This window comes from Rhinopithecus roxellana, chromosome 11 (genome assembly GCF_007565055.1).
Source record: "Rhinopithecus roxellana isolate Shanxi Qingling chromosome 11, ASM756505v1, whole genome shotgun sequence".
NCBI lineage: Eukaryota > Metazoa > Chordata > Mammalia > Primates > Cercopithecidae > Rhinopithecus > Rhinopithecus roxellana.
This window is the reverse complement of record NC_044559.1, coordinates 47171539-47187147: the sequence shown is the minus strand read 5'-3', so window position 1 is coordinate 47187147 and position 15609 is coordinate 47171539. Positions and strand designations below refer to the sequence as shown.

General features: G+C 44.6%; 1 protein-coding gene across 3 annotated transcripts in view; it reads right to left on the bottom strand.

Annotated features, from left to right (window-relative positions):
* Positions 1-15609, bottom strand: part of DOCK1 (dedicator of cytokinesis 1) — a 548347-nt gene that overhangs the window by 189381 nt on the left and 343357 nt on the right. For all 3 annotated transcript variants that reach the window (XM_030941069.1, XM_030941070.1, XM_030941071.1), the window contains exon 29: positions 9624-9718. In XM_030941069.1, the coding sequence (XP_030796929.1) occupies positions 9624-9718 (95 nt within the window). The remainder of the gene's footprint in view (positions 1-9623; positions 9719-15609) is intronic.

Here is a 15609-nt window from a genome sequence, read left to right as displayed (position 1 = left end):
CGGGCAGAGTGACTTGGGGAAACTGCCTCCAATTCTCGGACAGCCCCCTAATAACTGAAGATGAGTCCTATCTTCAGCAGGCAGCTGCTATTATTTGTTCTAGAGGTTTGGCTGAGGTCATACGGCCGACAAGCGTGGCTGAGAAATGGGGAAACAAAGACAAAGAGTCACTGCAATAAAACACACATATGTCTCTCTCTCTCTCTCTCTCTCTTTTTTTTTTTTTAGACAGAGTCTCCCTGTCGTCCAGGCTGTGTCATCTAGGCTGGAGTGCAGTGATGTGATCTCAGCTCAGTGCAACTTCCACCTCCCGGGTTCAAGCGATTCAGCCTCCTGTCTCAGCCTCCTGAGTAGCTGGGGCTACAGGCACCCACCACGCCTGGCTACTTTTTTGTATTTTCAGTAGAGACAGCATTTCACCATATTGGTCAGGCTAGTCTCGAACTCCCTCGGCCTCCCCAAGTGCTGGGATTACAGGCATGAGCCACGGCACATATATTTCTATGTATTTCTAATGGTTACTTAGCATCACTGAGACTCTGTTTTTTCCATCGATCACATGGAGACACTAGTGACATTTTGGATGAAATGACTCTTTGCAGCAGGGGCTGTCTCATGCATGAAAAGGTGTTTAGCAGCATCCCTGGTTTCTACCCACTAAATGCCAGCAGCCCCACAAGTTGTGACAACAACAACGTGTGTGGACACTGTCGATTTTCCTCTAGGGGGAAACCACTGTCCTTCCCTGAGAGCTACCGAAAAGACATGGAAGACTGCCTGACAAGCCCGCGAGGACTCGGTTAACATGACTTCCTCCTGCTCCCGATCTAGACCTAAAAGCATCACACCAGAGGGTCCCAAACTGCACAGACTTTCTTCCAAGTCCCAGTAGCACAGGAGGTTAAAACTTAGCATGAGAGGATCGGGAGGAGGATTGTAATCAAGTGTATTTCCTCCATTTTGCTTTGTGCGGAGAGATGTTTCATGCATAAAACAGAGAGGGCACTTGGCTTCAGTCCTCGTCACGTGAAGTGCCTCCTCTGGCATTAAGCGCCAGCGGGTTAATAAGGCATCGGTGCCAGCCACGCACTCCCGACGAGGTGCGCGTGGTCTCTGAGAATTCTTAAACAGACTTTGCCCTTTGCAAACCTTCCTCAAAGCGAGCTTCCCTAAATAAGAGTCCTGCAGAGGGCTCTTTACCACCGCCACTCCTTTGAGAGTAGGTTGATTTTTCATCTCTGAATTAAAATTTAAAAGAGGCAATCTGAATAAGACGACACAGTTTAAAATATCTAGGCTATGTGCAATACATTGGTTATAAACAACCAGGCAAAACTCTGGAAATTATTTGCTTTAGTTATTAAGCAAAGAGCAAAAGCAGACATGCCGTAGAAGAACTGGTACGGAAAGTATCTGAAATAATTTATGACCATGCCTTAAGAATGAACAGAACTCCAACAGGTAGCATTTGGTCATAGGTCAGTTTCCATCCCAAGGTGCGGTGGGCTCTGATACACCAACTGCAACCATATCTAGGTCCAAAGCTGCTGACAGAGAATGGCCAATGTGCCTGTGTCCTCTCTAAAAGCTATCTGTGAAGGTAAAACTAAAATGATAGACATAGCAATGTAGCCCCAGTGGGGTCCTTTTCCTGCTGGAGGGTCCTGAGCATCATTACTGGATCCAAGTCAGTATCTGTCTTGAAATCCTGATACGTCACAATGGCCAACACAGCCCCCCAAAAAGTCTCATGTGTTTCTCTGGGTGACTTGCCAGAAATGCACTCAGGTACGGCCCAAGTTAACCAACCTAGGAAGCAGACCTGGGGCCCTGGGGCCTGCAAACTGGGGACTCTGGGCTGTGAAATGTCTCAGGTTAGGCCAGTGTGCTTAGAGAGGAAGACGGCTCAAAGAGCAGTACTATTAAGCGTATGAGCTGCAGTAAAATGCAGGTATGGAGAACTCCAGGGACATTTTCATTCCAAAATGTTTTCACTGTACTGACTTTGAATTGCTATTTTTTTCACCCCAAATTCTCAGAGACCATGCACATCTCATTGTGAGCACCTGGCTGGTGTTAACGCCGCATCCCGCTGGCACTTAATGCCAGAGGAGGCACTTCATGTTATGAGGACCAAAGCCAAATGCCCTCTCTATTTTATGCTTGAAACATCTCTCGGCGCAAAGCAAAATGTATAGTCAGTATGGTGTGTGTGTGTGTGTGTGTGTGTGTGTGTGTGTGTGTGTGTTGGTACTTAGCTAGTTGTGTTTTGACAGTGTTTCTGTCAACAACTGCTGTATACTGTTTCATAGGAAAAAAATAATTCTACAGTGTGCCTAAACTCATCAAGCCATTGGATGTGCAAAACCTCAATAGTAAACCAATAAATTTTAAAAATAAATTAAATGAGAAGTCACAACATTAACTAAAATCCAGGCTTCAAAGAAAGGAAAAAAGATGTTAAGAAGTAATAATCCAAGAGTTTCTCAAGTCCCAAATGCTGTATAACCATGATTTCAACCCGCACAAAGAATATTCAACTATGCACCCTTAATTGGGATGCAGAGGTGCTTCTCTGGACGGAGGTAGAACAGGAAAGAAAACGCGCAACCCTCCTGACTCAGCCATCCATAGGCTGCCACTGGTGCCATGGTCCTGGGGGCAGGTCCCCCGCACACGGGCACTAACTCTTCCCTCTCTCCCATCCTAAGGCAAGTGGTGCCTTAGGATGTCAGGCTGGTGAAAATGCAATACGCTACGTCAGTGGATTGAGGAAAACACTTCCTGGCTGAAAGAAGGATGAAGCATGGGGAGAGGAGGAGAGGCCACAGAGAAATGAGCCAAGGTGGTCGTCAAAATGCAGTCAAGAGATCAAAATCCTCCACCCTTTGCAGACTGCAAGCATCATCCTGATCTGTTTGGGACGGTCTCCATATGGCCATGATTTTTTTTTTTTTTTTAAACGTGTAACACGTAGACACTGGAAATAAATAGCAACATGATCTCACAAACTCCAAATAGGGATGAAATTTCAAAGTGTGAAAGGACAAGTAGAAGATGTTAATTGACTGAAGATAGAACAAAACCAAACAATAGTTTTTGACTGACAGTCTCCAATGTTGAACTGGTCAATGACTAGACAAGACTAAATGGAGCAGGTCAGCTAAATCCCTTTAATTTGATGAGCTAGTCTTTCAGATAGGTCCAATCACAATCAGCCATTGATATAACCAACATGCTGACTGTAACATCTTACGCATTTCCTAACTGAAAGAATAATCTCTTCTGTCTTCTATGGGCAGAATTTTGAATTCTCAACTGATTCCTCCCCTACGATCTTCTCTTGATCAGTGTCTCCTATATAAAGATCTACATCATGGCCGGGTGTGGTGGCTCATGCCTGTAATCCCAGCACTTTGGGAGGACAAGGCAGGTGAATCACTTGAGCCCAGGAGTTCGAGACCAGCCTGGTCAATATGGCGAAACAACATCTCTCCAAAAAACTAAACCCACAAAAAATTAGCTGGGCACGGTGGCATGTGCCTGTAGTCCCAGCTATCTGGGAAGCTCAGCTGGGAGGATTGCTTGAATCCAGTAGGTAAAGACTGCAGCGAGCCATGATCCTCCCACTGCACTCCAGCCTGGACAACATTCAGAAAAACAAACAAAAAAAAACCTACATTGTGAACCACCAGCTACCCCTGATAAATGGCAAGGATCATTTTCACCATCCAGTGAGAACCCGGCAACCATCTTATTTGCCTTTACGTTTTATCTTGCAGTCAGCTTTGAGTATTGTGACTTCTCGAAAGCGTCGTTTTCTCTACAATTTTACATATTCTATTTTACAATCATGTTCTATGAACCTTTACTTGCAAGACATACCAAGTCCTCTGTCAAAGTGTGTGGGCTTCAAAACACTAATCGTTATTTCCGGTAGGTCCTAGCCTAGCCTGAAAACGAACAGGAAGTTTCAAACACAAAACCGATGCCAACAGAGAGGAATGCCTGGAAGAAACTGATCATCCCAGGTGCAAACCACACTAGCTCTGAGGAAATGCAAATGTTGGTTTCATGTCTTTATTATCCTGAGAGCAGAGGGTACAGTAGGCAGGGAGGACTAGGGAAGTTGTGAGCTGGAGTAGTTGAATTTTCAAAAATTCTGGTACAAGTCTGAGTAGCTGACAACTGTGGATAAGGTTTTGTTACACACTATGTAGCCACTATGAACAAGAAAGTCTAATTCCAGAAATAGGGGAATACATTCAGTACTGGCCTCTCTCTCAGCCACTACATGTTGTAGAAATGCATTTCTCAAGCAAAAGTAAAGCAGTTAATAAGAAACGGTTTCTTCGAGGTGACAAAGGGATTCAGTTTACCTGGCCGACTCGCTTCCTACCAGGTCATTCCTATCACTTAAAATTCTAGTAGGGGTTATTAGTACATAAACTCAAGCACCCTACTGGAGCACTAAGGCAAACCCTGAGGCTAGAAGAGACACAAAAATTCAAGCAAGTGGTCACATTCTCATTAACAACCAAGGACAACTCTATGATAGCCATGGACTGGCCATTAGACTATGCTGCACACACAAAGCGTGAATCTGAGAAAGTCAGCTAATAAGAGTTCCAGGATGGATACCAGTATGTACGTGCCAACAGGGAAAGGTCTGTGCTTCCAACAGAACCTGAGAGCTTCAATGAAAACTTAGCAGCTGTTCCCCTCTGGGAAGATTATAAAGCACTTCTGGGTGCTAGCACACAAGCACACTTCTACTCTCTCTGTGCTGTGCTCATCTTAAATGTCATCTTGCCATCTGGCACTCTCATATCCTAGAGCAGAGCTATAATGTCAGGCCATCGCCAATCAGTTCCCATCTTGAACATAACAACCGAGTGAACACCGTCCTTTGAGATATTCATTAAATCCTATAATTTTGATTCTTGATTTACAAGTCGTATCACCAAAACTAATAGATATTGTCTTTAATTACATTTTACAAGCCCCACGTATCGAGGAAAGGTATATTCACAGAGACAAAGATAAACAAGCGTACAAATATAAGAGACCACAGAGGCTGAGTTTGTCCATTTCTAAGCCATAGGTGGTAAAACTACATGTCCAACTGTGCCATTAAAACTGAAACACAGATGCCAGAAGCTTCTGGAACCACTGCTCATCCAGCCGAGGCAAGGAAGTCTCTGGTACTTGTTAAGGGGTGGAGGAAGCAGGGAAGTCTGGCAACATATAAAATGTTAATCTAGTTAGACGCAATATAGATACACATATGTGGCAGGTAGATAAAGACATAGAATATGGTATCTGTAATTTCCATAAGGGGATTACTTTATGACAATACTAGGGAGATGTGATTTTTCTAGACTGCACAGCAAGATTGCTTGTATGAAGCACATTAATAAATGGTGCATACCCTTCTAAAGGTGAAGAAAGTAAGTAGCGATGTAATGAATTCCATGCTCAAAATTCACTCATGTAAGCAGTAAACCTTGTGGAAAAGTTATGTTTTATGGACACTCGAATAAAAACAAAATAAAAACTCCTAACACTCTCTTGGGAAATAGGAGACCTACTTAAGACCAACAGGCAGCGTAGCTGGGTGGCTCAGGCACGGCTCTGGGGGGGATGCTCTGGATTTGAATTTTGGCACTAACACCGCCCAGCTCTGTGTCTTCTGGCAAGTGACCCAACCTCCATGCCTCAATTTTCCCACATGTAAAGCGGACATAAACACAGCAGCTGTCCCAGAGGGCTGCTGAGGGTATTCAGGATGTGAGGGCATGTGATATCCCCACAGCAGGGACTGGTGCTGGAAGCCATGCCCAATGTTAGCTCACTCTCAGCTCCAGAGTGCGGACGCGCACTGCCTCACAGAGAATGCGTGCGCACAGGGAAAGGGATGCAAACCCTTCATTTTGAAGCTGCTATTGAATTTTGAAGCTGGTATTGAAGCAAAGGTGTCAAAGAATACTTAAGGGTCTTCCAACCAGCTGTCTCCAGACAGTGTCAAGTATCTGACCACAGGGAGGCAATAATCTTCTTCAAACACCCACCTGATCCCGCTTCTGAACATTCATCTTGTTTATTCAACACAAAGGGCAGCATTTGGGGGCAGAAGGATGTGGGAATAAAAGTTACAGTTATCAGTGACCAACTCCAATCGGGACCTAAAATGCCTCTTCCGTGGCTGACTCCTGTGCTGTGTGACCTTGGGAACTTGTTTCTGCTCAGTGTGTCAACTGGGATAGGAATATGGGTTTGTTTGAGCTTCTGAGTCAGAATCTCTGCAAATAAAAGTGCCTTTCCTTGAAACCAACACCTCAGCACATGGGTACACATACCCAGACCCACATGCACACACATGCAGGTACACACCCACACCCACATGTACACACACAGATGAGCACAGGTACACACACACACCCACATGCACACACATGCAGGCACACATCACTTCTCTGCAGGAAGCTCCCATGGAGGAAACACTGTCTGCCCAACGACCTGGCCTCAGAGTACTAGAACCCTTGATTAGACGGTTCAGCATAACATTTTATGTAAAACAGAAAATAAACTGTAGGAATTTTACATTCAGGCTGCTTCCCTTGTCAAGACGTCTTTGCAGCTGTCGTCTGTGTACACGATGAACAAGAGAACAAGGTGGACTTTATTACCACCAAGGTAGACTTTATCCTCAGAAGTCTCATCCAATCAACCACTGGGAGGACACTGAGCCCTGTGGCTTCTCCCACAGGGTTTCCCTGTTCTCAAAACAAAAGACTCTCTTCCCTGTTTCTAAGACGGAAAGGCTTTGGTCCAAAATGCCACTGTACCAACCTGCTGCTGCAGTGTGTGTACCTGTGTCAGGCACCGTGCCCTGTGGAGAGGCTCTAGTGAGTAGGGGTGCTGGCCGGGGAAGGTTGCCACTGGTTTGCAGTGAATTCATGATTCCAAGGAATGTGGATCAAGCCATCTGCTCACCCCACAAACAATAGAATATCCCAGGAGAAGATGGACAAGGTCTCTGGAGAAGGGAAGCAGAACCACAGCACTCCCAGGGTTGAGCCCCAGACCGCTTACTTAGTGACTGTGTGGCTCTGCACTGCGGCCAGTGCTGCAGCAACCCTTATGTAGCGCGGGGTTGGTGGCAGGAGGAAAACAGTGAAGTAGGAAGAGAGAATGATGCGGCCACAATGTTCCAACTGAAAACTGGCTCTCGATTATAAAAAAAAAAGAAAGAAAGAAAAAAATCATAAAATAAGTAGATTTTGACTATGCCCTCCTAAACAGGAGACCGTCGGAGTAGAAGCAACATGAATGCAACCTCAGAGAGCCCGTCCCGCCTGACCTTTGTCGCAGCAGTGCTCACCCGGGGCCACAGAATCCACAGCCTGACAGCCAGGATGTGCTGCTCCCTTGGGAGACCTGAAGGTCAGGTCTACACATGGAGGAGTCAGGAGGCAGAGCACGGCATCCACCAGGCCATGCCGCCTCCACACCCTGTGCTCAGGGGCCTGCTCAGCCACACCTCTGCTCCTGGCCAGTGATGTCATGCGATCTATGGCTCCAGGGCAGCGGGGGTTTTGATCCTTGTTGCTGGTGTGTTTGCTTGTTTTCTCCATGTGCAAAATACAGCCATTAAAAACACAAGCCTACAGAGCTCTTCAGAGGAAATCTAGACTGTCCATCACAAAAGTTCATCCTGCCAGAGAAAAGGGAAAAGACCAGTGCTTTATTTTAAGTCCATCATTTTCTAGACGACGACTTGGAAGCTGAGAGATGGCCACAGGAGTCATTTCAAGTCACCCAGCAGGTGGAAGGGTGAGGAGGAGCAGAGGCCAGGACCCCCACTCTGGTCCCTGGGCCAGGGCTAAGGATACAGCACTGCCAGGGTCTCTGGAGCTTCCTCCATCTACTCTCAAATACCGCCTTTGATGTGTGGAAGGAGACTCCAACCTCAGTAACATCTGACGTGGGGTGAACATCACTCCCTCCCTCACGCTTACCCCTCAGGGAGGTTTGCAGGACTCCTGCAGCCATGGTACACAAGGCCAATCTGTCTCTGCTGCCCCAGAAAGCAGCAAAACCCAGAGGAGGCCAAAGGAAAGGTTGTGCTGCTTTGGATTTGTCAAAGGGAAGGACAACAGGCATTAAAAAGAGGCACAGCCATCACAGAAAATTCAAATGTAGTGTATTTCCTTAGGATGATACCTACCAGCATGGCTGAAATAAAAAAACAGTGTCAACAGCAAAGGCTGGATGCAGACAAACCGAATCACTCACATGGCTGGTGGGAATGTAAGACGGTACAGCCATAGATTGGCAGTTTCCTATGTCATGAAATGTGCAATTACCCGACAACCCAGCATCTGTCCACGAAGGCATATATGCCACAAAAATGAACTCACGTTCACCCAAAAACAGATGCACGAAGGCTGGTGGCAGCTTTATTCATAAGAGCTACAAACTGGGGATAGCCCAGACGTCCTCCAACAGGAAAATGGTTCATCACACTTGGTCCAGTCGTACCACAGAACACTACCCAGCAATAAAAAGGAATAAGCTATTGATACAGGAAACAACCTAAATGGATCTCCAGTGAATTAAGCAAAGTGAAAACAGCCAGTGCTAAAAGCATATATACAGTATGATTACACTTATGTAACATTTTTGAAATGAAGCAATTATACAAATGAAGAACGAATGAGTGGTTGAGAGAGCTTAGGGATGGTGGGGTGGGGAGGGGAGAGGTATATGTGGCTATAATTGGGCAACAAGCAGAACCTTTGTGGTGATGGAAACACTCAGTGGCTTCACTGTGGTGGAGTCCACAGTATATACACGTGGTGAAACTGCACACAACTCAACACAAACACTAATGAATACAAATTAAACTGAGGAAATCCGAGTAAGATCAGTGAATTGCATCATCAACTCCCTTATACACAAGATCTCTATGACTTTCTACAACTGCACACGAACCCACAATTATCTCCATAAAAACTGCAATGAGAAAGAAAAACAGAGATGAACAGAAAGTTCTTTTTAAAAATCCCATGTGACTGAGAATTCTACGGTCATTGTTAGTGCTCACAGAAATGATAAAAGCCAGTGTACTAGAAAATTAACCAACAGCCCTCACTGGAGATGATAAACAAGGCACAAGTTCAATACTTAATGAGTATGAAGAAAACGCTCATGATTAAAAAAACTGAAATATGTGAAATGTCAACACTTTGCAAAAGCCTCTTGCATGGAGCTGACGGTGGCTAGGGCTGATAAAAACATGTGGGTAACATGAGCGTGCAAAGCGATGCCGAGCAGAACCCACGTGCCCATGACGACAGCTATGGGAGATCCAGGTCCAGGCTGTTTTTCTCCAGGGGATGGAGCTCAAGTTCTTACAGCTAGAGCCCTGTGTTGTCATAAGGAAGTCACCACAAACTCAGAGTCCATGTCTCCCTAGAACTGTTTGCCTCACAGAGTTAGGAACAGCGTTTGCAGAACATTTTATTGAAGCCAGCTTGGTCTCCAGGCAACATCACTGTTCCCAGCAGACATGAATTGGGAGCCACAGAAAAGGTGAGAGCCATTCTCCCCACACTTACTTATTTTGCACCATGTTCATGATCACCCAGTCGAAGGGGTAAACGTTCTTTCCAATGAGGTTCTTAAACATGATGAATGTTTCCATTAGGAAATCCTGAAATAAAAAAGACAAAACACTGAAATGGCCCACCAAGAAAAAGGTAAAAACGATACAGCCCCCATCGATGATTCGATTATAAAAGACCCCATTTTTAAGGGCCGAATGAAAACATCCTGAAAAGTAATGAAGATACATTTCATAGGAGCTGTGAATTAGACCTGTCTTTCCGTTTACCGAGCACCTCCTGTCTGAGCTGGCTGCTTCAAGAATATATTCTGAAATAGCCCCTGAGCATGGCTCTTTAATAGTCAAAGAGTAAATCCCCAAAGGTTAGGAACAGGCATTCAAATCCTTTCTGCTTCTAGGAAAACATGATTTTTACAAACAAGGCTTGCAGGTTACAGCTTTTTCTTATGTTTGCTCTAAATCCACTTTTCATGAGGAACAGGACATGATTTCAGGTTGAATACAGGATACTACTGTCTGTTCCTTTCTCTCATGGAATCTCAAAATGAAAGACTCCAATAGGAGCTCCTGACCATCTGCACAGATTCGGCACGCAGTAAACCATTTGAGTGTATGGCCATGTTTCAAACTCTCCTAGATGGCAGCTACGTCCCCAAAAGCTACCGAGTTATGCTTCTGGTGTCTTAGATGATGCTCTGTGCTTCGCAGGGCAACTGAAAAGAATCAGGGTTCAGGACATACCCAGCTGCTCTACCCTGCTCCACGCCAATAAGAATGTGCCTGGCATCAGGAAGGGGCAGCCAGTTCCTAGGGGCTGTCCACTATGTGTGTATCAGAATTAGAAGATTTCCTACTTTCCAGAGCTTGACAGGTGCTCTGAGCTAACCTGAACAAAACAAGTGGCTTTCCCAAAAAGCACACATCCCTGGTAGCCCCAAACTCACACAACACCCAAGGTGGGAAAGGCAACCAAGAACTGTCTTAGAAAAACGAGGCCGTGGTCAGGGACTGTCAAATGAGTGGATATTTCTCATTTATTTAATCTCCTGAATAATAATTAGGTGCAATGGCTGTCAAGGCCAAGGTGGTGAACAGAATTTAAGAAGCCAAGAAAGCAATTCCCAGTACAAAGGTCTAAATAAGCAGCTCCTGCAAAGAGGCACAAGTTAAATTTGATGACAATAACAAGCTAATGTTCAAAGTTAAGATACTTTCTCTCCAACTCTAATGGCCAAGTCAGGTTCTGGCAGGTGAAGTCCGCGGTGTGAGGAGTTTGGTGTGCCCCCACCGTAAATAAAATGAGTGATCCTGATCACTCTATTTGAGCAGATGCCTCCAGTCGAGGAGACATTAGTGACCTGGACAGAATCAAGTTGGAAAAGTCAGTCCAGATGTCCTGCAAACTCTGCACATGGGCACTGTGTCCTCCTGATCTCAGGAGTGGGAGCATCCCAGTCCTCCCTTCCGACACAACAAATGGCTTCTTTTCCAGTTTAATTATTGAAATTCATATTTCACTACTGAGCTTCCTCACTTTGTCAAGAGTTTCCCATTTTAACGACCAGGCTGCATATTTTGTAGGCTGAGTACCGCAATTCAGTCACATCTCTATTTGCATGAAATTGCTGGCTTTCTTGATGATTACTTCTCAAATCCTAATAATTGAGATACAGGCTCTCGTTTTTATTATTCTGGAAGAGAAGCATATTTTCCCAATTCTCTTTCTTTTCTAAGAGACACAGTCCCATACTTCATTAGTATGGCTCAGCTGTTAAATTTTGGTACTTTGCTGATCAAACAAAATGCTGCATCTAGTGGGAGATGAGGTTCTGCAAGGCTTCCTTGTTTTCTGCATAATTCACTAGCCATGGCGGTGGTCCCTAACAACTGTGTTTGCCTCGAGCAGCTGATGACGCTTACCAGACTGTTCCACTAGGGTCTACAAGTCAACAAGGGGTATATTGTGAAAATTTCATCATTCAACGTGGATTTATTCCTGTTGCATTTTTTAGTTTTAGTTTCTATTTATTTTGCTTATTTATTTCACTCCCTCACCCAGGCTGGAGTATAGTGGCATGATCTTAGTTCACTGCAGCTTCAACCCTGGGACACAACTGATCCTCCTGTTTCAGTATCCTGAGTATCCTGGGACCACAGGTGTGCACCACCATGCCTGGCTAGTTTTTTAATTTTTAGTAGAGATGGTATCCTGCTATATCGTCCAGAATGGTCTTGAACTGCCGGGCTCAAGAAATCCTCCCGCCTCGGCCGCCCAAAGTGTTGGGATTACAGGTGCAAGCCACTGTGCCCACATGTTTTAGTTTGACTATTCACAGGATGTCTTATACAATAAGCAGGCTGCTCCAACAATAGCCATCCATCTATTTCAGAGGTAAGATCGTGTCATAACTCTGTCTGCATCTTTCCATCCCTGTCCCCACCCACTTGAATAAAACAGCCATCAGCCTTCCTCTCGCACCTGGACTTAGGTCCATCCTTGTCCTTTGTTGTTGCCACACTTCACTTTTCAAATGATAAATCTGATCAAAGCATCAATGCTTTCTAGACATCACACGGCACCCATTTCTCCAACAGCTTCCCAATGCTCTTAGACTAAAGACAAAGCATCTTGACTCTTAGACTTAGGAAATTTCCATTCTGCTCAGCCAAAGGAGTAACCATTACGGACGAGGACCAGCCATAGATTTTCAACCCATCCAATGAAGGATTGTTAGGGAAAAAGGACATGTCCACATTTTTGTGGAATCAAAGTTTCCTCCAAAGATTATCTGATAATTGCAAAGGTAGGAAGAGGTACATATTTTCACAATGGAGGGATCTGGAAGTTACCAGCTTTGAACCCAGCGGTCAAATTCAGCATCACCAGTAGTGGGTGAGCATGACATGCCCAGCCTCCTGAAGTAACAGAGCAGAAAGCTTTCAACACCAGTACTGAAACACTCTTGCCAAAGAGTTGAGCTTGAATCTCAGAACAAGCTTCTGGTTTGCAGAACATACAGGCGGATAGAGAAACCAGTTGAAAGGCATATTACAAGGCAGCATTTAAAAAGTCCAGAATGGGAGATAGTCTACAAAAGCTATGGATTGATCTCTTCAGAAAAACTGAAAACCAATGCTATGAAAAGAAAATAAAACAATGTGATGGTGATGGATTTATTTTAGAAAAAGATTAGAGAGACACAACCACCAGATGTGATGGGTGAAAAGGACATAAAAGTTTGGAAAGAATGAAGGAAATCTGAATATAATATAAATATAAAAGGGGTGGTTGATGCATTCTGATGGAGCAATAAGACCAACAGAGAATGTCTTTCCTCCCCAGAGATGTTTGCTGAACAGCTGAGGGCAGGTGCATCCCGTCTCTCGCTGACTGAAAGGGGTTGGCTGTATAGATAGAGATACTTGGAGACACATGATGGAAGCAAATACGCCAACATGCTTTCAACTGATGAATTCAGGTGGCAGGTAGCAAGATTTCCATTTTTTTTTTTTTCTTTTTTTTCTTGAGACAGGGTCTCATGCTACCACCCAGGCTGGAGTGCAATGGCATAATCTTAGCTCACCACAGCCTCAAACTCCTAGGCTCAAGCAATCCTCCTGCCTCAGCCTTCCAAGAAGCCGAGACTACAGGCGTGAGCTATCATGCCTGGCTAATTTTTTTTTATTTTTTGTAGAAATGGGGGTCTCACTATGTGGCCCAGGCTGGTCTTGAATTTCTGGGCTCAATAGATCCTCCCACTAAAGCCTCCCAAAGTGCTGGGATTACAGGCGTGAGCCACTGAGCCTGGCTCCACTGTATTATTCTTTCAGCTTTTCTGTATTTATAAAATTTTTTTGTGATACACAGGGGAAAGAGAATAAGGAAAACACTGGTGAAAGCTAAGTAAGGTCAGATAAGCCCTTTTCCTTGCAGAATCTGATGCTAACTGCAGGTAGATGGTGTCAGAATTGAATTGAATTGTAGGACATCCAGCTGGTGTCAGGGAATGGGTTGCGGTGGGAGACACACACACACTTCTGGTCACAGAAGTGCGAGCGTGTAGGAAAATTTAGTGTGTGTTTTGCAAAGCCACACAGTGAGAATTTGTGACAAGTGGCAAGACAACACTTTCCGCTAGAAGTCCCAAAGCCCTCCTCCTTCCCTTCTAGTTGACTACAGAGAATCGGGGCACATTCTCTGCTTCTGTTACTGAGCCGTGGACATGTGGCAGCCAGCAGCCCCTTGGGCAGATCAGCAACTCCAGTGTAGAAGATTCTACAGATTCTTCGTGGTTCGCATCCTAAAGGGTTGGGATGGCCTCCGTCCTGGGAGTTCTGAGCTGAACATGTCTATGGTTCTTCTCTTCCGGATCAGTCTTTCCGCTTGTGCTCTATATGCTCACTATCATTGGTGTGGGTAATCAGTGTGATTTTGTATGAAAATGACTCACACAACCAAAAAGGGCTAAATTTGAGAACCTGAATTAGTACTTGTTAAAAGGAAATAGTCTCAGGAAAATGGTTTTGGCTAATTTCATACTGAAATACTAAATAACATCAAATAATTTTGTACAAAATAATTTTTTATTTAACGGTTGTCAGAGTAAGTCGGGCATAGTGGCTCATGCCTATAATACCAGCACTTTGGGAGGCTGAGGCGGGTAGATCACCTGAGGTTGGGAGTTCGAGACCAGCCTGACCAACATGGAGAAACCCAGTCTCTACTAAAAAATACAAAAACTTAGCCAGGCGTGGTGGTGCATGCCTATAATCCCAGCTACTCGGGAGGCTGAGGCAGGAGAATCGCTTGAACCCAGGAGGAGGAGGTTGCAGTGAGCCGAGACTGCACCACTGCACTCCAGTCTGGGCAACAAGAGTGAAACTCTATCTCAAAAAAAAAATTAGTTGTCAGAGTAGAAAAATAGTCATATACTCGGTACAGTTAACAGATAGGAACACATTTTACAAAAGTTCTGACGATTAACAACAGTAAAAAAGTTCACAATCTTTCCAGTCTAAATTTCTGGTATAAAAAAACCACAAATGTCATTGTTTTTTTTTTTTTTTTTTTGAGATGGAGTCTCACTGTGTCACCCAAGCAAGAATGCAGTGGCCCGATCTCGGCTCACTGCAACCTCCGTCTCCCGGGTTCAAGCGATTCTCCTGCCTCAGCCTCCCCAGTAGCTGGGATTATAGGTGCCCCCCGACACCATGCCGGGCTAATTTTTATATTTTTAGTGGAGATGGGGTTTTGCCATGTTGGCCAGGTTGTTCTCGAACTCCTGACCTCAGGTGATCCACCCGCCTCCGCCTCCTAAAGTGCTGGGATTGCAGGTGTAAGCCACCACGCCCAGTCAACGTCATTTCTTAATGGAAGTCAAACTGTCTGCAAATCATTGATTTTCTGAACTGTTGTGTCTATGGAAAAACATCCCCTGGGAAACTGGGACCACAACACGTAGTAAACATCTGATCCTGGGATCTCAGCAAAGGCAGAGGGCACACAGCTGGAATTCAGCAAGCTACAGTAATTTTTAAAGACCATTCGGCATCACCACTTTTCACTTACCTTGAAGGTTCCTTATCAATCACAGCACTTAATAGTTCAGATTAAATGTTTGCATGTGTGGATTTTTATGAAGTGATTGTTCTGAAAAAGGGCAAAGTACTAATTGGAGTCCTGACTTTTCCAGATGGGTAACTCTTCTATTTCTGAAGACTTTATTTTTCAACCTGGAACGTTATCTAAAAAACTGTTCCTCTAGCTTTAAGCTACAACTATTCTTCACACTCACCAAAGCAGGGGGTAGCGTGTAGTTTAGATTCAATTATGGAATAAAATGTAAAAATGTAAAATTTGATTTTGCTATGCAATGATTTCCAAAGAGTCATGGGATATAAACAATGGATACAGGTTACACATTTGAGCATACTCCTCCTATCAACTACTCATTAATATTCAGGGAAAAACAGACACA